Source organism: Pogoniulus pusillus, chromosome 19 (genome assembly GCF_015220805.1).
Source record: "Pogoniulus pusillus isolate bPogPus1 chromosome 19, bPogPus1.pri, whole genome shotgun sequence".
Taxonomy (NCBI): Eukaryota; Metazoa; Chordata; class Aves; order Piciformes; family Lybiidae; genus Pogoniulus; species Pogoniulus pusillus.
The window spans coordinates 4,638,133-4,664,715 of record NC_087282.1 but is presented as its reverse complement, the minus strand read 5'-3'; the positions used below and the strand labels follow the sequence as shown (position 1 = coordinate 4,664,715).

Here is a 26,583-nt window from a genome sequence, read left to right as displayed (position 1 = left end):
AGACTAAACCCAGAGTCAACAGGGGCTAGGACAGGTCGAAGAGGGCAGCAGCAGGAGCAGCGTGGTCTGCCCCCCGTGGGGAACGGCGAGCTGGAAGGAGGCAACGGCGCACACCCGGAGCGGGGCCAGCAGGCAGGGATCCCGCCAGGAATTGACCAAAATCAAAACCTTACCCCCACCCCCTCCCCGCTCCCCCCCCCCCCAAAAAAAATAAATCAACCCCAAAAACATTTAAAACAACAACCCCCAAAAAAATTAAAATAATTATTATAATAATAATAATAGTAGTAGTAGTAAGTCGGGGTCGCCAGCTTCCTCCCTGCACAGTCGTCTGCATCTTGGCACCTAGGCAAAGCATCCTCCTCCTCCTCCTCCTCCTGCCAGCTCCTCGGCCCGAGGCTGCGGGAGCTGAGCGGTGGCCGACGCGGCACCGGGCGCACGGGGCACTTCTCGGCGGGAGGAGGCGGCGTGGCGGGGAGGGGGGTGAGGATGGTATCCCAAAACGGAAAGGTGGGGGAAGCGGAGTCTCCGGGTTTGCCTGCGGTGTCCGAGCGAGCGCGGTAAAAAAACAAAACCAAAGGCACGGCCGGCCGCAGTCTGGAGAAGAAGAGGAGGAGGAGGCCGAAGGCTCGCCCTCGAGTCTCGGGATTACAAAAGCTGAGAACTACAAAACTAAATACAAAGGGGGGGAAGCCAGCGCGGGGAGCGCAGCCACCCGCGCTCCGCGCCGCCGCACCCCGGCGCTCCTCGCACCGCGGCCGCCGTGCCGGGAGAGGTGGGGGGGGAGGGGGGGACGGGCTCTGGGGTTCGGTTCAGCTTCCTCCCTCCCGGCGCCAGACCCGGGGTGGGGCGGCTGCCCACCCCCACGCACACCCCGCCAGGCTCAGGCTTCTCCCGCGCTCCTGCATCAGCGGCTTCGCCCAGGCTGCTCCTCACACCTTGTAGTAAATGTTGGCTGGGCTCTGGGGAGGCATCTCCTGGACGATGTAGACGGGGTGCCCGTAGTCCCCGCTCACCTTCTCGTAGTGCGGGCAGTAGTTGTTCTCTGTAGTCCGTAAGGGGATGATGATGTCGCTGGGCTCGGAGCCCGCGTTCCCGCTGCATTTAGGGCTGGCCAAGGTGCTGAGGGACAAGGCTGCGGCTCGCTGCTGCGTGTGCTTCCGGTGCCGCTTGCGGATCTTGATCAGGAGGACGACGAGGAAGATGATGATGAGGATGAAGATGACGCAGCCGGCGCCGATTGCTGCGAAGACTGCTACCTTGGAGCTCAAGAAGCCGTCGCTGGGACCCTGGGTCTCCTGGCCATCCTGGTTGACAGGGCCTGGAATGGGAGGGGAGAGGGCTGTCAGCAGCCTGCACCCCACCTCTGCCTGGATCGCATCATCAGAGCCCTTCTCTGCCCCCAAACTCAGCACAACAGCTTCCTCCCGTGCTGTCTGCAATAGGGAGGAGCCCCCTTGCCGCCAAGAAGCATTTCCACACCACCTCACCCCACTTAGACTCACAAATCCCAGTCTGCAGGCACTGGGTGTGGCAGGCAGGAGCCCTGGGTACCCAAAGAGAACACCCCACGCAGCCTCTCCTCCACCCCACATCATTGCTCCCCCTTTCCATCTCCCAGCATTGCTCATGTCCAGGAGATGACCAGTCTGGACCTCAGAAGCCTTTGGTCTCCACATGAAACCTGGATGCTCTGGTGAACATGGGCTCTGATATCTGGAGCCCTTTGATATCCAATTACCGACCCCACCACCTCCTCCCAACCCCCAGGCCAGGGCAGCCCCAGCCCCGCAAGGAGACAGCCCTTGGCTGGTTGTCCCGGGTGAGAAGAAAGGAGCAACTCTTCCCTCCTTCATCTGATTTTACTTTTCTCTCAGCAGGGTCAGGAACTCAGGAAACCACCTTCAAAGGGCTTTCACACTGGCTCAGCTCAAAAACCCAAGGACCTAACCTCCTCCAAGCCCTCTCAGATGTAGTGCAAGGAACAGATGGGCAGCGAGGAGGAGGAAGAGAGTGCTGAAACAGCACTTCCCTGAGAAGCTCCTGCCAGGACACACCAGAGCTGGGAAAACAAACCCGAGCTGCTCCACACCACAGCCTGGCTGCCTGCACCAAGCACTAGCCAGAAGCACAGGGCTGGGGCAAGGAGATGCTGCAAGCAGTGAGGGTGGCAGAGGCAGGTACAATGCTTCTGGAAAAAAAGCATTTGTGGCACACGGTATTCCCGGGAGCCATTCAAGGAGTCTGGCTTGAATGTCCTCTGCTGGCAGCTGCCTGCCAAGTCCTGGTCCCTGTCTCCTGGGGTGTCCCCAGTAAAACCCACCAGGCTTGCCAGGCTCCTCCACCGCGGGGACCTTGCTGCGTGGGCTCTGCGTGATGATCTTCACGGTGTTGTCGGACTCCTTGCTCGGCCGACTTGTCGTCAGCTGCTCTGGGATCACTGCATTTGGATCTGGGAAGGGATGGATGAGAAACCTCAAGTCAGCCTGGATGGCAGCAGCTTCTTCTGATACCTAAAGAACTGCCCCTAAAATCCCTCCATGGGACCAGGAGTGCTGGGAGATCCCAAGAGCAATGCAAGGCTGCTTCAGGGCAGCAGTTTCCTCATGGGGAAAGAAGGGAAAGGGGTAATGGGGGAAGGTGGAAGGGGGAAAGGGAAAGGGAAGGGGGAAGGGGAAGGAAAGGGGGAAGGGGGAGAGGGAGGGAAAGGGGAATGAGAAAGGGGAGGAGAAAAGGAAAGGGGAGGTGGAAGTGGGGGAAGGGGAAGAGGGAAGGGAAGGGGAAAAGGAAAGGGGAAGGGAAAGGGAAAGGGGAAGGGGAAAGGGAAGGGGAAGGGGAAGGGGAAGGGGAAGGGGAAGGGGAAGGGAAAGGGGAAGGGGAAGGGGAAGGGAAAAGGGAAAGGAAAGGAGAAGAGAAAGGCCTGCTAAGGCTGCAGCACTGCTTCTCCTGTTTGTTACAAATATTGGCCCCAAAACTTTCCCACACTAATGAAAAGCAGCCATCAGGAGCTGCACATCCAAGTCAGGGGCTGAAACGAGCCCAGTGTGTCGCTGGGGCTCTGGGAGCACCACCACCAGTGATAGCCTTGGTGCCCACCGCCACCATCAGCCTGTGCTGTCCCCACAGCATGGTGGCATTGTCACTGAGCCCGAGTACTAAGCTCTGCCCAGCTTGAACTCCTCCTCAAGTGCTCAGTGAGTCACACAGGGCCACTGGCTGTGCCAAAGCCCCTCCACCAAGGGGTCCCACACTGAGCTGGCTTCCCACTGGGACACAGACCACGCAGCAGTGCAGAACAATCATCCCATTTTCATCCCAAAGCACCACACATGTGCAAGGGTTGGCAAAAGAAAAAAGGGACAAAAGAAAAAAGATCCTAAAAATGAAATTCTGCTGAACTGAACTAACTCGGGAGGTCTCCCAGGACCAACCAGGCTGGCCTCCATTTCCCAGAATCCAGATCCCTCCCCAACACAGCAAGACAGGGCCCATGGTTCAGGGCCTTTTCCTGGGCAAAGGCATTTCAGCAGTGGGAGCCCCCAGGACTCACCCTGCCCCACTTTCATGACAATCTTCATGGAGCGTGTCTGGCAGACCCCTCCTTCCCGGTTCTCCAGGCCATCCAGAGTCCCATTGGAAGTGGCTGGAAAGGAAAGAGAGGAAGCATCAGGCACAGGGCTCCTGAGACCCGAATGGGCACCATGAGCCCAGCTATCCCCAGGCACCACTGGGCATGACTCAGCTCTTCCTTTGGGCAGCACTGGGCAGATCATTGCTGTCCCCAGGCACTGCCAGGTAGGTTCTCGCTATCCCTGCGTACCACAAGGGACCTGGCAGCAGCTCAGCACCTCCCAACACTGGGGCTTGCTCCTGACTCCCCACTACAACCACTTCTTCATGCCCCAGTCTGGAGCACACCACAAGTGTTTAATACTCCTAGCTCTCACTTTCTGCTCCAAGTTCTCACTTTCTACATCTCCTAAAGCCATTTGCAGGATGAGGATGTGATCCTTCCAGCTTCCCCTCACTGCCACATCCACACAAGGAGCCATTCTCCACTCTGGCACCCTCCTCCTCCCCCTTTAATTCCTGGATAATTTCCTTTGCTCCTCGGTGTATAATAGGAGCACATGCATATGCAGAGTTTAAATTATACATCTATAATTACACCCTGTGCCTCAGTGAAGAATGTAAACTCAGAGCCCCAATGGGGTTGAGTGGCTTTAATTGCAGGGCAGAAGTCAGTTAAATCCACATTAACTTTCTGCTTTAGCCAGTGTGGATTTGGAAGCCTTTCGATCCCGCGGGATCGCAGGGAGCTGAGCATCTCCCGCTGCCACCACGCAGGGACCCCTCCACCCACGTATCCTCCAGCTCTTGGCCACAGCAGGGGAAGCTCAGGGCACAAGAAGAAAAAAAGCCAAGCCAGTGGATTACAGGGTTAAGCACCCAAATAGCAGATTCTGCTCCACATACTCCAAGAGCTGATTTCTGAGCCCTCCTGTCACCGGCAGCAGCGAGAGCCTGCTGGTGCTGTGCTGAGATGGTGTCAGGCTGGTGGCTCTGGCTCTCCTCAGTGACCAGGGTCTTGAGCCAGCACCTTCATGCATCTCAGCAAGCACCAATCATTTCACTACTCCACTAAATCCAGGCATGAGGATTCATTCACTCAGGGAAGCCACAAAATCCGGGAGGAGCACAGAGACAGCTCAAGTGGGGCTCAGGGAAGGTGATGAACGGAGAATCACGGAGCTATGGGGATAATTTTCCAGAGATGAGGCAAGGAAATAAAGCAGGATTTGGCCAGCACAGTGCAGCCAACACCTTCCCTGAGCCTCAACACCGAAACTCTGCCTCAGGGTTTCAGGTTGCCTTCATCCCAAAAAAACTCTGGACGTGGGGAGGGCAAGTGGCTGAATCCATCCCACCCTGGTGGGCGCCAGGGAGGAGGGGACAGGAAGAGTCTGGCTTATAGAGAAAGGTCTTTCTGCACCCCTTTTCCTGAGCACTTCTGGATGGTTCCAAGAGGATTCAGTGCTCAGCTCTGCTAGAATCCCACCGGGATGCAGGCTCTGAGTCCACCAGCTCTGTCCAAGGACCTCTGTGCAGAGGAGGCAGTGGTGTGGAAGCCCAGCAAATGCCTCACTGCTGAGGGCCGCTGGGCTCAGCACTGAGTTATTGCCTCTCCTACGGCGGCGTTCGCCTGCCAGCAGCTCCCAGCAGCCACGCAGCTGGGATGGGCGCTCTGACAGCAACACTGTCAGCACAAATCCCGATCCAAATGCCTGGGAAAGCAGAGAAACACCCCCCTGCACCCTGCACAAGCTGCTCCCAGTGCCAGCCAGAGGGGCCTGAGCTCAAACTCCCCACTAAAACCATCTCGGGGAGCTAACTCCAGCAGAAGGTATCACAGCCCAGTTCTGGGCTAGAGGCACTGGTGTGGGGATGAAATAAAACCAAACATCCCAGCTCACAGCCCTGAAGCAGCTCCATGAGGATATTCCCGGCTCCTCAGCCCAGCTCTCCTGGGTCACAGACACTGATTTGAGATGAAGTAAAATGAAACATCCCAGCTCACAGCCCTGAAGCAGCTCCATGAAGAGATTCCTGACTTCCCCCCAGCTCTCCTGGGCCAGAGACACTGGTTTGGGGATGAAATAAAACCAAACATCCCGGCTCACAGCCCTGAAAGCAGCTCCATGAAGAGATTCCCAGGTTCCCAGCCCAGCTCTCCTGGGCCAGAGACACTGGTGTGGGGATGAAATAAAACCAAACATCCCTGCTCAGAGCCCCGAAGCAGCTCCATGAGGAGATTTCCAGCTTCCCAGCACCATGCCATGGTTTGCTCCATCTGGAATAGGCTTCACAAGAGAGCTCCACAAAGATTTCCCACCTTCCCAGCACCATGCCTGGTGTGGGGATGAAATAAAACCAAACATCCCAGCTCACAGCCCTGAAGCAGCTCCATGAGGAGATTCCCAGGTTCCCAGCCCAGCTCTCCTGGGCCAGAGACACTGGTGTGGGGTTGAAATAAAACAAAACATCCCTGCTCACAGCCCCAAAGCAGCCCCATGAGGAGATTCCCAGCTTCCCAGCACCACGCTATGGTTTGCTCCATCTGGAATAGGCTTCACCGACTTCACAACAGAATGGAGTAGGGAAAAACAGAGCAGTCTGTAAACACAACCCTCTGAGACCTCAGAAGGTCTTGTTTACAAGGAAATAATCTAATTATATCAAAACTATCTGAGAAGTATGGCTCAGGCAGGGAGAACCAGAAGATTCCTCAAAAGTGGAGCACACAGCAGCAACAGGAGAGAGCAGTTCCTTTAAAACAACCTTGGAAACGTCGCATTTGGACACACACCAAAAGAAAACCACCTACAAAAAAGGGGTCCAAATAGGACAGAGAAGAGCAGCTGGAGTCAGAGAGATGGACGAAGGGATGTGGCTGAACATTGTCATGGTGTCCTCCCCCCAACACCACACGCAGGGCTTTGTTCAAGGAGCCTCTTCTTGTTCCGATCATCATAACAACAGGAGGAGGAAGCAGCTTTGAAAAGGAACCACATGGGGAAAAAAATAAGAAGAAATGAAGCAGCTACTTGAGGGAACATTAAAAAAAGAGGCAGCTAAAAGGGTAAAGCTTGAAAAAAAAAAACCAGCTATGGTGATGGTCTCCAGTGGAGCCTCTTGAAACAAGGCCACATGCTGCCACGCTCTGTACAGATCCAAAACGGGCCTCAGCAAAGGAAAGAGAGATGCTCCACCCAGCTGGCCAGGCTGTCAGAAGTCAAAATCCCATCCACAGGGCTAAAAGAGATGAATGAAGCTTCTCGTGGCGTTTACATCAACATGCAGGATGGACTGAGGTTGCTGAGCAGCAGGTCTGGAAGCGGCCAGGAGGTGCCCACTGGCTCGTGGCTGTGATGGTGGTGTCATGAGTTCTCACCACAACGTTCAGAGATGGAGAGGTGATCTTGCCAGCCTGCTTCTTGCTGTCACGGTGTAAGATTCAGCCACAGAAGGCCACAGGATCCAGCCCTGCTCCAGCAGAGACTTGGCAAGCAGTGAGATGCAAGTCCAAAGCACCTGAGATACTCCCTGGGAGAGACGACAAGGATCCTCACTGGCAGATGAAACACAGGGGGATGCAGGGGAGAAACAGGTTAAATCCACAGGCAAAGAGAGGCAAGAGGAGGCTCTGTGCCCAGGGAGAGGTTGAGGATATCCAAGGAACTGGCAATAGCAGGTCTGGAACCATGGTTGTGATCTCCACAGGCTTCATCTGCCGTGTGCAGCTCCATCGCAGAAACACAGAATGTTAGAGGTTGGAAGGCACCTCCAGAGTCCAGCCTCCCTGTCAGGGTAGTCCAGACAGGAATTCATCCAGATGGATTTTGAAAGTCTCCAGAGAAGGAGACTCCACAACCTCTCTGGGCAGCCTGCTCCAGTGCTCTGCCACCCTCACTGTAAAAAAGTTTCCCCTCACTTTGAGGTGAAATCTTCTATGTTCAAGAAGCAAAGCTTGATCCAGCCAGCCCCAGGCAATGCAGGTTGGGAGCATTTTCTTGCCCCTCTTCCATTTTGGGCGGGACCTACAGCTCAGTTGGTAGGACAGGAGGAGCAAAAGCAGCCCCTGGACAGACGATTTCTACTGGGGCTTGAAGAAAAGGCAGCTCCCAGCCTGAGAGCCATTAGATGCCTTTGCCTTAATGAAGCATTAAGCCCAGGGCTGCTGAGTGATGAGGATTTACCACTGATACCATTAACCATGTAATTGCTTGTCAATTTACAAGAGATGCTCAGCCTGCATGGACACACAGGCTGGACCTCTGCTTGCTGGCATGACTCAGAGACCAATGAAATACCAAGCCTCAGCGTGGTGACACACACCAAACTGAGACAGATGCCTCTAAGAGCCCCACCAACCCCCATGCCTCCACCTCTCAGCAGCGGGCAGGGCTGTGTGATGTCCTTGACACATCACATTCTGCTTCCCCATCAGGAGTGTCACCCTGGCTTTTTTCCTCCTCTCCTAAAAACATTCCAGAGGAGAACTCGGGTTTTGGCAGATGGGAGGCTCTGGAAGCAATACCTGGCAGCAGATGAAGGCAAGGGTCTCTTAAATGGTCAGCTTTGGACAGAGCGAGACGTTTGGGTTCTCTTCTGGACTCCCTCTAGCTGGACTCCGTTATGATTTGGGCCCCAAAGCACAATTAATGTGCTGAGACTGTAACGAATCCAAGTCTCCTTCCTTTTATTATCCTTAATTACTCTTCCATCTGCACACCACAGCCCTGCTCCAGCCCCAGCCAGCCGCTGCCTGGACGCAGCCCCCACCCCGAGCCCCCCAGACCTGTCCAACACTCACGTTTCCATCACTCAGCTTGAGGCATCCCACAGGCACCCACTGCCAGGGACTGGAGTGGTGGGAAGGCACCAACCAACCCTGCAGAGGGGCAGCTGGGTCAGAACAGCCCCAGATCATCCCCTAGCTCAGCCTGGACACCCGCCCCAGGCTGCAACCCCTCCTGGCACAGGTAGAGGCCCTATGGGTAGCACTGAAGATTTGTCTTACCCATCTCCAGCGTTCTCAGGCCCTGTGCCAGCAGACTCTCGGGTGAATCGACGAGCAGGCTCTATTTAAAACCAGAACTGAGCCCACACCACCTTCCCTCTCCTCCTGAGAAGCTCTTTTATTCACCCTCAGTGCTGAGCTGTGGGTGTCATTGCATCAGCAGAGGTGCTGCACCGGTGCCCAGCCCCAGGCACTGGGCTCCCTTCCTCCCCACCCCCAAATCCCAGCCAAAGCTGGCACCACGGAGGCCCCAGGCTTTGGCACCCCAAGGTTGCTGCAGAGCCACTTGCAGGTCACTGAGCAGAGGCACCCGCACGCTCCGCTGCACACCAGCACCCCGGGGCTGCCCACAGAGCACGCCTTGGCTGCAGTCCCCTTTCCTCCTCCTCCTCTCCTGCTGAGCTGGGAGGTGGCAGGGGCACGCTCATGGCATCCCCATCATTATTTCCTCGCTGGGCCCCACTGAAGGGAGGCTGAGCTCGCTTCACATCCCCCCCCCCCACATCACCCCCAAACCCCTTCCATCGGCCCCGGCACGTCGGTTGGGTCAGCTGCCAGCGCTGGGGCAAGGGCAGCGCAGGGGGAGCCGAGCCCCTGGCTGTCACCCTGCCAGCAGCCTTCAGCCAGCCCAGAGGCAGCTGCATCGGGAAGGGGCCCCTGCAGCCCCAGAAACACGTCTGCGAGCCAGCCCAGCCCCGGCCCGGCCCTGAGCGTGCAGGGCTAGGGTTTCACACAGCCTCCTGGCAGCTCAGGAGCTGCTCCGGCATTCCCAGCCTGCTCCGGGAAGGGGAAAGCCAAGCAACCCCTCTCCCCCAGCACCCCAACGCCCAGGGTGCCCCAGGGTGCAAGGGCTGCCTCCTTCTGGGCTCACTGGTCCATGCAGCTGGCCAGGATCAGTGCCAGCTGGGATGTCTCTGCCACCTACACCTACACTGGCAGGCGAGTCCAGCAGTGGGGTCAGCTTCAGGTCCATTCTCTCCTCTGTCTCCAGTAGGCACCAGGTGATCAGAGAATCATAAAATCATAGAATGTCAGGGGCTGGAAGGGACCTCAAAATATCATCTAGTCCAGCCTCCTGCCAGAACAGGGCAACCTAGACCAGATCACACAGGAACATGCTCAGGCAGGTTTTGCTTATCTCCAGAGAGGCAGACGATGCCCACTACGGGCAGTGATCCCTACCCTGGCAGCTGCCACCACCACCTACTCCTCATTAGCCACAAACCCCTTTTTTGTCAGGAAGCAGCTCTGCTCTGTGCATGGCAATGGCCCTTACCAAGGGGGTGGGAAACGTGTGGAGATTCTCAGAGATGGAGACAACCATCATGACCCTCCTGCTCTGCCCTACCAGCTTCTAACACACCCTAGGATCCAATCCTGTTTATCTGCATCATTCTATTTGCTCCTCAGGGTCTCACAAACACAAGCAGGTCAGAACAAAAAGCTGTTCTCTGGACAGGAGCTCATTTCAGGACTGCCATTACACTATGTAATGGAGAATCCTCCTCACGACCTAGCAATCAGGGCCAGGTTCCCTCTGCCTGCAGCACAGCCAGGGAACCACCGCTACGGAATGAGGAAGCTCAAGTCCTCTCTGCAGGGGGTGAACAGGGGCCCTAGCAAGTTGCAACCCCCCCACAAAGGGCTGACCACTGCAGGCTGCTGAGGAAGCAGCAGCGGGAGCCACACCAGTGTGTGCTGGGTGATACTGTGCCAGGGTTCATAGAATCATGGAACGGCTTGAGTGGGAAGGGACCTTTAAAGGTCATCCAGTCCAAGCCTGCCCTGCAGTCAGCAGAAAGATCTCCTGAGTGGATCAGGTTGCAGAGGGCCCCAAACAAAATGACCCAGAGTGTTTCCAAGGATGAGGCACCTACCACCTCCCTGAGCAACCTGAAACAGGGTCTCAGCAGCCTCAGTGTAAAAGATTTCTTCCCTGTCTAGAGCCTAGATCCTCCTCTTTCGGTTTAAACCATCGTCCCCTGTCAACAGACAACAGACCCTGACAAAAGGCCTGTCCTCACCTTTCTTACAAGCCTCTTTAAGTACTGAAGGGCCACCAGAAGGTCTCTCCATGGAGCCTTCTCTTCTCCAGGCTGAACAACCCCATAGCTTACACTCCTCCAGTACCGGCACAAAGCCTCCCACCCATCACAGCTTCAGCTGTGCGTGCAGGGTTTGCCTCCCAGCTCACTCCAGCCTGTGGCTCTGGGTCTGCTGATGACATTGACCCCCTAGAGCAGCGAGAGGCTGTTCCAGCAGCACATTCCCACCCCAGTCCCACAGGCACAGCCGCCCTGGCCCATCCACCAGGGGACAGCCACAGTGAGCTGGCAGGCAGCAAACCACACTGCTGGCCAACACAGCGCTTCTCTTCATGGCTGAGGTGTTTGCCATGGATCTCAGCTCTCCAAAGCATCATGCTCTCCTAGGAAGCCCTGGAGCACTCAAGCATGGCTGGTGCAGCTGGAGGTGCTAATGCACACCAGCACCATGTGCACAGCCTTAGATTTACCAGGCTAAATAAACAGATGTTTAGATACAAACCCACGCAACTCTGCTTGTCACAACCTCAGACCAAGCCCTTCCACCAAGAGGGAGCATGCAAGTACAGCCAAGCAGTGGTGGGTCTCCAGGCAAGCCATGAGGAGATGCCCTAATGGAGCTGATTCAGGCTGAATTTGGTGTAGGAGTCATTTTGTGGCAGTGCACTAATTTTCTCCACCCAAGGCAAAGCCTGGTGTGATGTTCTGGTCTGTTTCCACCAGTCAGGGTCAAGTTAGAACCTAGAGCTTCCCCTCCATCTTTTCCACACACATGGCAAACAAGGGACAGCCAAGGTGACCACAGAGGGCAGACCATTCTCCAGAGGCCTTGGGGAACCAAGACATGGCAGTGTTGCTTTCTCACACACCACAACATGAAAGTTACCAAGTCCAGATATGCTTCTGGACATGGGGATGAAAATGACAGTGCTGGATCTGGCTGGGCCACCCTCCCCAGCACTGCCAGCCTGCTCCAGAGGCATTCAGAACACAGAGCATCAGATACTAGAGATGAAAGAGGGCTGCACAACGAAATCACTGATGCCAAATCAACTGCACTGTCTGCATCTCATAGTCCAAGCATGGCAGCACCTCTTGGGAGCCCCCAGCACCCACCCAGACATTCATGACCACACACACACATGCCTGGTGATCATCCAGCATTCCAGCTTGGAGGTGAAGCTACAGCACAGAGCCTTGCATACCAGGATGGAGCTGGGATAGTGTCTCTGAGACTTTTGCCATCAAAAAAAGCCTTGTTCCTAGAGAGGCAGTAGAAGATCCCACAGGAAAAGTGTAGGGAAGAGTCTCAATGAAGAAGTGGCTCTTAAAATTCATGTGCCAGGGCAGCAGCTCCCTGCACTTGCCTCCTGCATTCCCTTCCCTGTCACTTCTTAACACTGCCATGGTTTTCAAGTCTTCATCAAGTTTCTTCTGCCTTTCAAGTCTCTTACTGGAAGTTCAGTCCAAGAGGAGCCAAGTTTGACCCTTTCCCAGTGCTGTGCCAGTCCTCAGAGGTGACTGTCACCAAAGCAAGGTCCATGCATGTCCTGAGGATTCCCTGGATGTGCCCAGGGGAGGCAAATTATAAGAGGATGAGGGTAGAAGCAGAGCCACAGCTGCACAGGGGACACTCTTTGTGGGGTTCAGGCAGAGTCACACTGATCTGGCAGCATCAAGAGGCACAGAGCAGGGGCAGGCAGGGGATGCAGGGTGTCAGCTGGATGTCACCTCCCGGCTGCTATCACCCAGGCTGCACATCATATCACCTCTGCAGGCCATCTCAGGTTTCAGGAGCACTGAGTTAAACACATCTTATTTTCTGCTAATGGGTTATGTTCAGGAGGTGACTTTAGAAATGCTTTGTCCTTGGGAAGAGCATCCTCGGATGCAGGAAGCTCAATATCATAGAATCACAGAATCAGTCAGGTTGGAAGACCCTCGAGACCACCAGGTCCAACCATTAACCCTACCCTACCAAGTTCACCACCAAACCATTGCTAAGTGCCACATCTAAATGACCTTTAAACACCTCCAGGGATGGTGACTCCATCACCTCCCTGGGAATCCTGTGCCAATGCTTGACCACTCTTTTTTCCTTACGTCCAGCCTAAACCTCTCTTGGTGCAGCTGAAGGCCACTTTCTCTTGTTCTGTCACTACCTGTGAGAAGAGACCAGCATAGAATGACAGAATCATAGAATCAAGCAGGTTGGAAGAGACCTCCAAGATCAGCCAGCCCAACCTAGCACCCAGCCCTGGCCAATCAACCAGACCATGGCACTAAGTGCCCCAGCTAGGCTTGGCTTCAACACCTCCAGGCACAGAGACTCCACCACCTCCCTGGGCAGCCCATTCCAATGCCAATCACTCTCTCTGACAACAACTTCCTCCTCACATCCAGCCTAGACCTGTCCTGGCACAACTTGAGACTGTGTCCCCTTGTTCTGTTGCTGCTTGCCTGGCAGAAGAGACCAACCCCACCTGGCTACAGCCTCTTTTCAGCATCAGCCTCTCTAGGTTGTCTTTCCAGGCAGTTGGGCACACACATCCTTGGATGGATGCAAGCAGGGTCCAGGCTGCCCAGCAGCCAGAGAGTTAAGCGGGCACCAGCACCTCTGGCCGGGGGTCTTTGTTGCAGGCAGGGCCCCCCTCTCCCGGCCCAGGAGCAGATCAAAGTGCTGGGTATTTACCTCCTGGCTGGGTGTGGGACACTGGCCCTTTCTGATAGGGCTTTTCATCCCTATTAGGGCCGTGAAAGGCCTGAGCTATGAGATCAGCTGCCAGGGGCTGTCCGGGGACAGCGCTGAGCCGAAAAGGTCAGGAGGGAGGAGGAGAAGAGAAAAGAGGCAGAGGCTTAAGGGACAGGGCTCAACAAAATCGCATTTACGGTGGTCACGGTCTTCAGCCAAGCCTCCAAGACAAGGCACCGCGTGTTGTCCAAGGGCCATTATTTGGGTTTGACACGTCCAGCACTCGGGCTTTGAAGTTGGGAGGGGGACACCGTTAGAGACTCGTTTGTCTCTGGTACAAGCCCGTCAGCTCCCACGCAGCATCTCCTGTGGGGAGAGGCTCTCATCCCCCCACCTCTGCCACCAGCTCCCAGGGGATACAGATGGGCAGCAAACCCGGACGGTTGGGCCACCAGGATGGCTTTTTTGCTTCAGCCAGGCTTTCCACAGCACCACAGGTTAGGTGGTAAGGTGGTGGGATGAGGAGGAGGACCCAGCAGCCCATTTGGGTGAAGAATGAGGAAGGCGGTTAAGGGAGGTTTTTATCAGCAGAAGTTCACAGCTCTCATGGCAGCATCAAACGACACTTTTCCTTTCAACCCATCCTCACCAAACAAGTTGTGGGCTGGAAGGTGAGGAGCACATGAAAGTGGCCACATTCAAATGCAATCAGCAAAGAAAGCCAGCAAAGAGCTGCAGGGTGACAAACTGCCCTGGCAGGGGAGCTGCACCCGTGTCCTGTCCCACTCCCCCCTCACGGCACAGCACCCATCAGAGATGGGCAGAAGGAACCAAGGAGGAAATTATTAACTGTCAAGGGCTGCAAAAAAGGAGCTTGCCTGGTTCCACAGCAGCTCTCACACAGACTGCCATGGGCTGAAGGCTTCCCAAACCAACAGCAGCTGTTTCAGAAGCTGGAGGAGCACAGCCAGCAGAGCAAGTATGGCAACATGGCCCAGGAAGACAAAACCATGAAGCAAGGAGGATTCTGGCAGCTGGCAGCATGCAGGTGACCTCTTCCCCATGCTGAAGCTCAGGCAATAGGAAAAAAAGCTGCTACGGGAGAGCCTGGGACAAAGCCCACGTGTCAGAGGCAGAAATGGTTGATGACAACTAATTCCTGCCAGGTGAAGTCTAATTGCATCTAAAAACAGAAATGCAAGACAAGGGCTTTAAAGAAACACTCAGGGTAATAGATCAGGGCTCGCTGACTCCTGCTGCCGAGAAGGCGTTGGGCTGGATTCCGGACGTTGTTGCAGCACAAATGGATGAAGGGCTTAAAGATCAACAGCAAACACGTCAGGTTTGTGGGGCAAACATCTACCAGGGCTTCATTCACTGAGGTCTTGTTGATTTAAACACAGTCCCGGGAGGGGTGGGACACCTCCTGCCTGCCTGAGGTCATGTCTGGAGTACTGGGGTCCTGCTCTAGGCTGCCCAGCTCAAGAGAGGCAAAGAGGGGACTACTGGAGAGAGTCCAGTGGAGGCTAAGAAACTGCTGAGGGGCCTGAAGCATCTCTGAGAGGAGGAAAGGCTGAGAGACCTGGGGCTCTTCAGCCTGGAGAAGGGCAGCCTGAAGGGGGATCGTCAGCATCTTAAAGACAGGGGGCAAGAGGGTAGGGTCAGATTCCTTTCAGGAAGTGCCCAGTGACCAGACAAGGGACAACAGGCACAAACTTGAAACCAGGAGGCTCCATCTGAATACGAACCAAGGGTTTTTTTGCTGAGAGGGTGCTAGAGCCCTAGCCCAGGCTGCCCAGAGAGGTTGTGGAGTTCTCTGGAGAGATTCTAAACCCATCCAGACACTGTGACCCTGGGCAGCCTGCTTTGCTTTAGCAGAGGGGCTGGACTGGATGACCTCCAGATTTCACTTTCAAACTCCACCATCAGGCTGGGATTTGAAGACTGTGACAATGCAGCCATGCCCAGGGAGGTGGTGGAGTCGCCGTCCCTGGAGCTGTTCAAGGCAGGACTGGACGTGGCATTTGGTGCCATGGTCTAGCCTTGAGCTCTGTGGTAACAGGTTGGACTATCTATGAGGTCTCTTCCAACCTTGGTGATACTGTGATTTTGTGATACTGTAAAAGATCCCAGCTGGAAGAACTCCACAGCAGCGGTGGCCCAAAGCCCTGCACATCCTGTGTGCCTGGAGAGCAGTGAAAGGCTCAAGAGGGCTTCACCTGGGGGTGTCTGTACTCTGCCAGAGCCCACCAAACACAGAAAGGGCTGTGGGGACCATCACACCACCACAACTGAGGATGAAGGAAGCACTAGGCTGAAGAATATGGCACCCAGGAGGCCTCCCAGCCAGCTGATGGTGGCACCACTGGGCCCCATTCGCAGCTCCTGCATGGCAAGGAGCCACAGCAGGAGCTCCTCCTCACACCGTCCTGTTGCCAGGACATGGGGATTAATGCCTCTCTATCTAGGCACCTCGTTACCAGAGATAGCAGAACTGGAGCATGTTCAAAGAGAAGCAGCAAATGCAATTAAGAGCTGGAGTGAATCAGGAGGGGAGGTGGAGAGAGCCGAACCAGCAGGGCTGGATAGGCTGGGGTGGGTCGGAGCTGCCCATGAGCATCCCAGGAGCACAGACACCAGAATGGGAGGAACAGACACTGGAGTGGGACAAGGAAGCAGAGCAAAATCATCACTAACTGGTGAAATCTAAGGCTGAGGAGAAACGTTGGTAGCATCTGGCTCTCAGACCCGGCGTAGACAACCAGCAAGCACAAAGCAGAACCCTCACCTCACCCCCAGGACAGCACCTTCACCAAAACCTCTTCAGCTTTCACCTCCCTTGTAGCCTTTTCATCCTGCTAGCCCAAAAAGCCAAGCAGATGGATTATTTTTAAGCACCCACACATCTTCTTCCCTCCCATTTCAGCCATTCATAAGCCAACAGCTTCTCTAGCAGCTCGGCAGGGACAAAGGAAGGAGTAATCACACATCTGCTAACGAGCCAGAAGCATCTCCTGCCTTGATGAGGATGGTGAGGATGATCCAAACCTCGCTCTTAGCCCAGGGAATGGTAGCAGAACTTGCATCCACCCACAAGTCTGCAAGTACAAGCCACCCTGGAGTCCCCTCTGACCTCTCCTGCCTGTCCATTGCTTTGTGCTTGGCCAAGGAACTCCCAAAAGGACTTTCCTTCTGGGGGCAAAAAACAAAGATTCCTTCCTGTTGGACCTCACCCTTCTACCTCCCACACAGCAGAGCAAGAGGAGCCACCTGCGAGAGCCACTGCCATGTGCTTCCCTCCATCTGCTCATGGTACATGTGGCTTTGAAAGGAGCAGGAGACTTCAAAGCAGGGACAGGAAACCACAGAGAGAAGGAACCACAGAATGCCTCTAATCCCCAATCTTGCCATGGAGCAGAACACCTAATTTCCTAATTCCCAGCTTCTCCACAGCCTCAGGACCCATCCTGAATTGCTACTCAGGTGCTATTGGTGCCCCATGTGCTGCTGGCATCCCATGACCTCCACCAACCCTCCACCATCTCCAGCATGGACCTGCAGGCAAATGCATCTTGTTCTTGATGAAAAGGCTTCAGAAGAAGCATCACCTTCCCCTGCCTGGCCTGGGGAGAAAAGATGCTTTTAAGGAAAGGCAGGGAGGGGCTGGCACAGAGGGGGACGAGAAGAGAAGAGGTTACGCTCACTTTCAAAAGCCTTTTTCACTGCTAAGCTGAGGGCTGGGGCCGTGGCCCTCCATGATAAAAGTAGCCCTCAATGAGGCTTGGCATGTCCAAGGCAAGGTGGGGGGAGAAGCCCTGAATGGGGAGAGATCCCAGAAAGCCCCCCCCCAGGCTCTAGCAAAGAGGTTCTGCAGCTGCCCGGGGAGGGCGGGGGGCAAGCGGCACACGTCCTGCTCCCCGCCGCTTCAGCACCGCTTCCCCCGGCTTAGGGCTGCCGGCAAATGAAAAGGGAGGGGGGAAAATCCTTTTGTGTGTCCAGGCAAAGCCTGGGGAGAGGGAAGGAGTGGGGGGGAGAGAAAGGATGGGGGGGGGTGGATAAAGACAACACGTGGGTGGTCTGCTGGGGAGACTTTTGACTTTGTTTTTTTGGCTATTTTCTTCCTTGGCAGAAAGAGCTCCTGGGGCTGCTCGGCAGAGGGTAGGGCCAGATCACAGGAGCATCCTCGGCCCACCCAGGGGCCAAAGTTCAGCTGGCAGCAGCCGCTGGCTCCCCGCGCCGAGGGGGCTCGCTTCAAAGAGCAGAGCAGTCAAGAGAAATTAGAGTCAGAAACGGTCTGAGGAAGGGGCAGAGGGCATTGCCGGTCCGTCCCCCCCCTCCTCCCCACCCCGAGGAGAAAGGGGGGATGCTCCGAGCACCCTGCATCCCCCTCCTCCACAGGTTCCCACATGCTGCAAGGGCAGGCTGGGGAAAGGAGGATAAATAGGATTTTCTGGCTGTTTCTGGGGTGATTTTCCCCACACTCCCCTCTTGCCCGCCTGGGGATGAAGCAGGATTGCACTACACAGACTCACGTCCAGGAAAAAAAAAAAGAGGTAAAAAAAGAAAAAGGAAAAAAAAAAAAAGATTAGGCAACGATGCAAGGAGTTGGAAAGGCTCTGCCAAGCCTCCAGTGGGACGCACAGCCGGGAGCTTGCACTTGCAAGGCACGGATCCCGTCGGATGCGCAGCGCTGGTGACCCAGGTGTGCTGGCAGCCTCGCACGGGGAGCTGGCGCCGGCTCAAAGCCGCAGGGACCTGCCTTGGCACTCGGCAGCGCCGTCCAAACGCCACCGACAGCTAGAGGGAGGTTGATTTAAGCTTCAGCAAGAAGCTTTCATGCGAAATGCAAAAGCAGCTCCTTGAAACTTGTAGGCTTCGGAGCCTGCTAAATCTCTCTCTGCCTGCACCTCGCTGCCAGACTCTCGCTGCAAGCACAGAGTGGTTTGGGCTGGAAGGGACCTCCAAAGGTCACCCAGACCAACCCCCCCTGCACTCAGCAGGGACATCCTCCACTAGAGCAGGCTGCTCAGAGCCTCGTCAAGCCTGACCTTGAATAGCTCCAGGGATGGGGCCCCAACAACCTCCCTGGGTCACCTGTTCCATGAGGGTTCCAGAACCCTCATGGTGCCGAGGATGCTCCTGTGATCTGGCCCTACCCTGTGCTGAGCAGCCCCAGGAGCCCTTTCTGCCAAGGAAGAAAATAGCCAAGAAAACAAAGTCAAAAGTCTCTCCAACCTAAATCTGCTCTTCTCTCATTTCAAACCCTTGCTCCTCATCCTATCACTGCAGGCCTTTACCAACAGTCTCTCTGCAGCCTTCTTGTAACCCCCTTCAGGTATTGGCAGGCTGCTATTAGGTCTCCTTGAAATCTTCTCTTCTCCAGGCTGCACAACCCCAGCTCCCTCAGCCCGTCCTTGTAGCAGAGGTGCTCCAGCCCCCTGAGTCACCACCCCACATCCCTAAGAAACACTGAACTTCAGCCTATTCCAGGCTTTGCAGAAAGCAGAACAACATCCAGCAACCCTCTCCTCCTTGAGGCAGATGCTCTGCAGCATTCATGCTGACACACATACAAGCTGACTGGCAGGCTGCTGTTAGGTCTCTCTGGAGCCTTCTCTTCTCCAGGCTGAACAACCCCAGCTCCCTCAGCCTGTCCTCATAGCAGAGGTGTTGCAGTTCCCTGATCATTTTCATGGTCCTGCTATAGATCTGCTCCATCAGGTCCACGTCCTTCCTGTGTTGAAGGCTCCAGAGCTGGACACAGTACTCCAGGGGAGGAGTCACCAGAGCAAAGTGGCAGAACCTCCTCTCTCAATCTGCTGGCCACGAGGCAGTTAGAGTGAAGAAAAGAACAAAAAGGGAGGGTCTGTGATTTTGTAAGGGAAAAGAAAAAAGCTCAAAATGAATTTGTGGAAACTATTATGAAGGAAGTAACAGGAAGATGTGACCTGCTCTTGGTAAAAGTCTTAAGAACTGATTTAATTTTACTGAGCTCTTAGAGGAACATAACACTGCTGAGTCTAGTTGGAAGGAGTGGATTTATTCCAGGGTTAAAAACAGCTCCAGGTTAGTGCAAGCAGAAAGCCTGAACAGGACAGCCTGGACAAATTCCTCCCAGTTTCATTTTTACCTCCACAACTGAAGTTTGTGAGTCATGTCCCAAGGCTGAGCTCCAACCTCTAAGGAACAGCAAACCTGCAGACTTCAAACTCTAACACTGAGACTCAGAGCAGGAGGCTGCTCTCTAGTCATGACCTTACACACGGGGTGGGGGTGGGGTGAGCTTGTTCTGAGGAATGCATTTGGTTATGGGGCCTATCTGCAGGCTCCTCAGCTCGTTCTGGGCAACGTGTTTTGGTTTGGGGCCCATTTGCAGCCTAAGGGTCCTGTGGGATGTAGCACAGGGACCCCACTTTCAGCCCTCATTAGGTTGATGGTGAAGTCTCTGATTGAACTTGACCCCTGAGTGTGGTGGAGCCCCTGACCAAATGCTTCAAGATGCTTGCCTGACATACAAAAGGCAGACCCATGGCTCTGCTTTCAGCCCCTCTGAGGGACAGTAGAAGGGCTGACCTTGCAGGGTCCCACACCCATCAAGGCTTATGCCAGCCGTGGTTACTGGTGCTAAAGTAGATGGGAGTCTGTTAGAGCTGTGCCAGGGCTTTTGGTATCCCCAGCCCATCTCTGGGGCACTTGGGCTTGCAGCCCCTGGAGCAACACCAGGCAGGTGGCCTCAGATCCTAGTAGAGAGAGTGACCAAGCAGTGGCAGCTCTCAGCAGAGCCCAGCTGTGCCAAACGGTGACTCAGCCACACTCTCTGTGGGCACCAGGGCCATGCTGAGCGGGATGAACAGGTTATTGCACCATGTCCTTCCTGTGTCATCCCTTCTGTAGCCACACAGTGACCAGAAATCCCTGTGAGACCTTTTGCTGCCACCACCCTGTGCTCAGCCACGTGTTGGGCAGCAAAACTACCGGCAGCCCCAGCTCCAGGGAGGGCTCCCAGCAGGGAAATCCAGCCTGGCAGAATCACCACAGCACTACTCTATGGCACAGTACCTCATTCCCCTTTCCACCCACTCTGAAGGCAAAGATTTCAAGCTAAAAATACATTGTTCATTGACTGGAAAGCAGCAGCTCCTATGCAGGTGGCTGACCCCTGCAGCAGCAAGCCCATAACACGTGATGGGCAGAGATGAGCTGCACAGCCACCGTGCCCTTTGCCAGCTGTGGGCTTGCATGCCGTGGCCCAAGCCAGGCACAAACTGCGAGGCTGAAGAGAAGACAAGGAGAGGAAGAATGAACTGACAGGCACAGATGAGCCCAACGTTGCCACAAGCTCCCTGGAGTCCTCCCTCCATCCACGCCAGAGCCAGCACATCCTTGAACAATGGTTCCCAGCACGCACAGCCCCAGACTGCAGGAGAATTCATCCCTGCTTCCCTCTCTCCTCTATGTCCTACTAAGCAACAAAAGGACCAAGCCAGCATGCAGACGATCCAGACCACAGCAAGCACCAGGCACCAGTCCCTGCTGCTGGGGCTGCTCTCAGAGGAAGATGAGCATCTCCTCAGTCACCACTCCTCCTGATCTCAAACTGCCCCATGGCAAAGCCCTACAAGAGATGCCCCACGACACCTCCAGCAGAGATGGCAGCACAAAGAAAGCTCGGGGTGTGGCGGTGCTCCAACACACCTTGTCCCTTGGCTGAGGGACACACTGCTGCTCCCAGCTGCAAGCAGGAGTCAGACAGGGGCTGGTGAGACACTCAGACAGTGACACATCCCTCCCCTTCTCCCATCCAGCAGGAAATATTTTCCATACGTGTCAGCTCTCTGCACCAGCCAAGCTGTGACCAAGTGCCCAGTGACAGTCTCCAGGCTACCCCCCAGCCGTGGCCCTGCTGAGCCAGGGCTGGCAGCGAGGAAGAGGAGGGCAACTCACATGTGATGAAGTAATCCTGCTGCCTCTTGAACTCCAGGCCCATGTAGTTGGGACTGAACTCCTGGAACTTGATGGTGAAGCGGATCTCCTGCTCGGGCCGGTTGCACGTCACCAGCACGTTGGGGTCCATGACGGTGCTGCAGGCATCAGCCTGGTCCTTCCTCACCAGGTACAGCTTGTAGTACTCGTAAGGCTTGGATGGCTCTGCCCTGGGGCAGATAATGTCCAGTTTATCCCCAATCTCCGGGTAGATGACCAGCCCCTTTCCACTCATGAACCTAAAAGAGGGAAAGGAGAGAGGTTAGTCAACCACCTCCACAGAATCCCAGCATGGTAGGGGGGCAGAAGTGAGATCTGGAGATCACCCCAGTTCAACTTAGCAGAGTCACCCACAGCAGGCTGCCCAAGATCACAATGTTCAGGTGGGTTTGGAATCTCCCCAGACAAAACCTCCACAGCCTCTCTAGGTAGCCTGGACCAGGGCTCCAACACCCTCACAGCAAAGAGGTTTTTGCTTGCATTCACTTTGTGCTCATTACCCCTTGTCCTGACACTGGGCACCACAGAAGAGTCTGGCCCCATCCTCTGGCCCCCTGTCCTTTAGCCATTGATTAACATTGAGCAGATCCCCTCTCAGGTTGCTCTTCTCCAGGCTAAACAGCCCCAGGGCTCTCAGCCTTTCCTGCTCACAGAGATGCTCCAGGACCCTCAGCACCCTCATACCTCTCCATTGGACTATTTCTAGTAGCTCCTAGTCTCCCTTGCACTAGAGAGGCCAGAACTGGACCCAGTACTACAGATGTGGCCTTACTAGAGCAGAGGGGAAGGAGAACCTCCCTCAACCTGCTGGTCACACACTTCTTAACACAGCCCCAGACACCGTTGGCCTTCTTGGCCAGGAGGGCACATTGCTAACAGCTTGAGAACAGGCAGCAAGGACCACGCCAACCTGTCCCAGCCCTTGCAGAGCCTCTCTTCCACACCATTTGTTCCATGCTTTCTCTCCACAGGGTGTTTTTTGACTTCTCTTCCTTCACCATCATTGCATGTGTAAAGAGACAACACAGGATCTCAATGACCCAAACAGAGCCTTGCCTGGCTTGCTCCCACCCCTCATGCACAACAGGGGTGAGGACCCTTCCTCAGATCCCAGCCTGGCACCCAAAAGGGAGCACAAAGGGCTGCAGACACCATGGCTCTGCCCGAAGGCCAGGCAAGGAGCTTCCTGCAGGGAGAGGTGATAATCAGGAACAGGGAGAAGTCCTGACAAAGGGGTGTGGGGAGGGAACCCGTCCACACCCCAGCTCCCCAAGGAATTCCTGTCCTTAAATGGAAAGAAGGGAGGCATCCTGCAGGACAACTTCTCCCAAGCCAGGCTCAACGGCGTGCCCAGGAGCGTGGGAGGACCGGATGGAGAGGAGCAAGGAGAAAGGAAAGCTATTTGGGGCTGGAAGGCAGGGCACTGGGAAGGGAAGGAAGGAGAGATGCTGATAATTAACATTCAGATGTCGTTATTGTGGAGCAAGCCTCTGATATTTACTTAATTTCTTTTTTTGAAGCGTGAAGTAGAGGATTAGGGTATCAAGGAGGGAAGCAGCAGATCAGCTACTTTGATGTAGGCAACGTGAGGCATTCTTGATGGAAGATAAGGTGGGAATGGATGTTCCTGCAAAGTTATCTCTGCCTCACGTCATGTGGGCACGGCGAAAACCAGAGCACCTGCTTCAGCAGCCTGCACATCCACAGCTCTCCATTCCCTGCCACAGCCAGGCTCTGGCACACCTCATCCCAGCACTTGGATCCAGAGATGGTCCCTTCCCATCTCCCACCAGCCAGCTGCCATGGTCAGGGTTGCAGGCACCACAGAAGGAAGATCAAGTCAAGCCCAGCCTGCTCCACGGCTCTTCTGCACATCTTAGCAAGAAGTCAAAGAGCTGAAACCAGCTCCTGAGCAGTTCAGGCTCTGGGAGCCTCAGCAGACTCACAGGCAGACCAGCCTAGCTGGGAGGAGGCAGGAGGAGCCGGAGCCCACGCACACCCCAATGACCTTGTCAAGAGCTCTGGTGCTTGGTGCCAGCTCTATCAGCAGGAGGAATGGCAAAGACAGACAGACAGACTTCAGCCGCACCTCAAGGCACAGGGGGAGAGGCTGCAGGCCTTGTGCTTCCCCCAACACTGGAAATGAACTCGGGTGGATTGTCTGCCCCAACCCCGCTGTGGCATGGCAGAGTCCAGCTCCACAGGTTGGAAGGCACCTCTGGAGATCATCTAGTCCAACCCCACTGCTAAAGCAGGGCCACCCACAGCACCTTGCCCAGGATCATAATGTCTGGTGGGTTTGAAATCTCTCCAGAGAAGGCAACTCGACAAGCTCTCTGGACAGCCTGCTCCAGGGCTCAGGAACTCTCACAGCAAAGGAGTGTCCCCCTGGGTTCCAGTTTGTGCCATGTGTCTTGTTGCTGAGCACCAGTGAAAGGTACCTGGCCCCATCCTCTTGATCCTCACCCTTTAGCTATTAATGAGCACTGAGAAGATCCCCTCTCATTCTGCTCTTCTCCAGGCTAAACAGCCCCAGCTCCATCAGCAGGTGAGCTTTCTCTTTGCCCAAATGCTACCAAGTAGGTCAGCTGGCCTTTGGCCAGCAAGCCAAAGCCTTGAGAGCAAGAGAGGCTCCTTCCCCCAGCCCCAGCTGCAGCCCTGACGCAACGCCAGGAGCCATGCAGGAGGAGCTGCAGAGGAGCCCCAGCCCCGGCCGCAGACATGCGGCACAAGTGAACACTTGCACGCTGGCTCAGGGCTTCCCACCCCGACAGGCAGCGCCTGGCTCCCACACCCGCTTCTCCACCACTGGGCTGACTCAGAGGCTTTCTGGCACAGGGCTCCCCAGTGACTCAAATTCCCTCCTCCAGCCCCTGCCAGCTCTCTCCTGCCCAGAAGATGCCAAACAGGAAGCCACAAACAAGTCATGCAGATGTCTTGCAAGGCCAGAGCAGGAGAAGGCGGCTCCTATCCATCTCCCATCTCCATACCAGCAGCACCTATCACAGCTCTTTGGCCAAAGCCTTGGCCAACACCTGCAAACCAACCGGCCCACGCCGACACCAGCCTGTGCCAACAGCGTGGCCAACTGGGAGCCAGGCAAGCTGATTTTTAACCCAGGGAGAGACTGGGAAACAATCAAAGCAGCTGAGAACATCCCAGCGCCGCATCCTGCCAGCATCACTTCATCCCAGAAACCCCAGAGAGAGCTCCTAGGTTTGGTTCATTTGTCTCCAAGATAAAACTAATTCCTTGCAGCTCTTCAGAAGCACGTGGCTTCTGCCTGGGAATTAGCCCAGGAACATCTTCCAGCTCTCCTACACGAACACCAAGCAAGACAAAAGCTGCCAGCCAACACACACAGCCCCTCACTGCTTGTTTTTTGGGGTGCTCCTTCTGACTGCTGCTCCCCACCAGCCACATCCATGCCCACACACACGTTTTATCCTTCGCCCTCCTTCAATCTCCCTCAGCTTAGCTCCTTCATTTCTCTCTCAGTGTCCTCCTCTCTCTTCTAAAAGCACCTGAGAGGCTGGGCAGCACAAGCCGAGATACAATCCTGAAGCTGTATCCTTTCTCAGTTCCTTGACCTCTTAATCACACACCAAGAGCATTGTTTGCCCCCAAAAAAGTTTTGCTTTGTGGCAAACAACACCTTGATGACCATCCAAAAGAAGAGCAACAACAGGTCCCATCATGTGAGAGGCCAGCTCTGCAAGAATCCCTCCTTTAAACAGCAGAAGGTGAAAAGAAAACATTTATCACAAGAAAAGTAGAGAGAAAGAGTCTCAAATTCTCTCCCCAAACTTGTCAGGAGCTGCCTGAACAAGGTCTTACAACAGCTTCTGGGGATGAGACATTTAACTTCAGGAAGATCACTGAAGGCAAAGAGAAATGACACTCTTGAGTGCTCTTCACAAGGACACGTCTCTGAATTTATCTTAACTGGGGGAAAAATGAGCAGATCTCCTCTTAAATTAATGAGGAAATTCATCATGACCTCAGAGCACCAGCTGTAATTTTGGAAGAGGCAGGGGGGATCTGCTGCCTTCTCCATACTTCTCAGTTTGATATCCCTCCTTTAACATGGAGAGGGGAAGGGAAATCAAAACTCCACCTTAATACTGATGACCTGCTCAGGAATCCATTAGACAACCCAAATTTGGGTCCAGAGCAGCAGGGCATGAAAAAGCCAGGACATCCTAAGAGCCCAGTTTCCAGCCCTGCTGGACAGTCACCCTAGCCATGATCTGCACCAGTTTAGCATCACCCTTGAGGCAGGAGGGGAATGATGGACCCAAACCAGCACCCTATCAGCAAGAACTCAGTGCTTTCTGGGCTAATCCTGCATGGTGTATGCTGGAGCTCTGCCACAGAACACCATCAGCAGACACCAGCACCCCAGCAATCACTCATAGACCCTGGTGGGGTCTCCCCACATACTCTGTGGGCAGCAGGTCAAGGGAGGAGATTCTGCCCCTCTGCTCTGCTGAGACCCCACCTGCAGTGCTGGGGCCAACTCTGGAGTCCTCAGCACAGGAGAGATATGGACTTGTTGGAGCAGGGCCAGAGGAGGCCATGGAAATGATCTGAGGGCTGGAAGCTCTCTGCTGTGAGGCCAGGCTGAGAGAGTTGGGCTTGTTCAGCCTGGAGGGGAGAAGGCTCCAGGGAGACCTTTTAGTGGCCTTTCCATACTTCAAGGAGAAAGCTGAGGACAGACTTTTTATCAGGGCCTGTTGTGACAGGACAAGGGGTGATGGGACTGAGCAAAAAGAGGGAGATTCAGGCCAGATAAAAGGGAGACATTTTTATGTTGAGGGTGGTGAGACTCTCTCCCAGGCTGCCCAGAGAAGTGGCAGATTTTTCCATCCCTGAAAACAGTCCTGGCCTGGTTGCTTGGGGCTCTGAACAACCTGTTCCCATTGAAGATGTCCCTGCTGACCGTATGGGGGTTGCACTAGATGACCTTTAAAAGCCCCTTCTCACCCAAACCATTCTTCCTCATTAACCCATCCTCCTCTACCTCTCTCACCACTCGGGAGGCTGAGAGTGGCTCCAGCTTTATTTACTTAGCACTGGCACCACCACTAAGTAGCAGCTCACAGGCTAACATCTCAGCATCTTTTCTTCTGGTGTCAAAGGTGCTGGGAAAGATTAACCACAGCCATTAAAGTTTAAAACCAAACATTTTTGCCTGCCAGGAGCAGAGTGCTGCTCTCCACTCCAGTTATCAACAGCTCCAGCACTTAAAGCCCCTCAAGGTGAGGTTTTTTTGGGTGGCA

At 54.9% G+C, this 26,583-nt stretch overlaps 1 protein-coding gene across 1 annotated transcript in view; it reads right to left on the bottom strand.

Moving 5' to 3' along the window:
* Positions 1–255: 255 nt before the first annotated feature.
* The window catches only part of EFNB1 (ephrin B1), a 57,960-nt gene continuing 31,632 nt past the window's right edge, over positions 256–26,583 (bottom strand). The window contains exons 2-5 of the mRNA XM_064159016.1: positions 21,263–21,540; positions 3,551–3,643; positions 2,324–2,452; positions 256–1,321 (exon numbers count right to left, since the gene is read on the bottom strand). Of these exons, the coding sequence (XP_064015086.1) occupies positions 933–1,321; positions 2,324–2,452; positions 3,551–3,643; positions 21,263–21,540 (889 nt within the window). The 3' untranslated portion in view covers positions 256–932. The remainder of the gene's footprint in view (positions 1,322–2,323; positions 2,453–3,550; positions 3,644–21,262; positions 21,541–26,583) is intronic.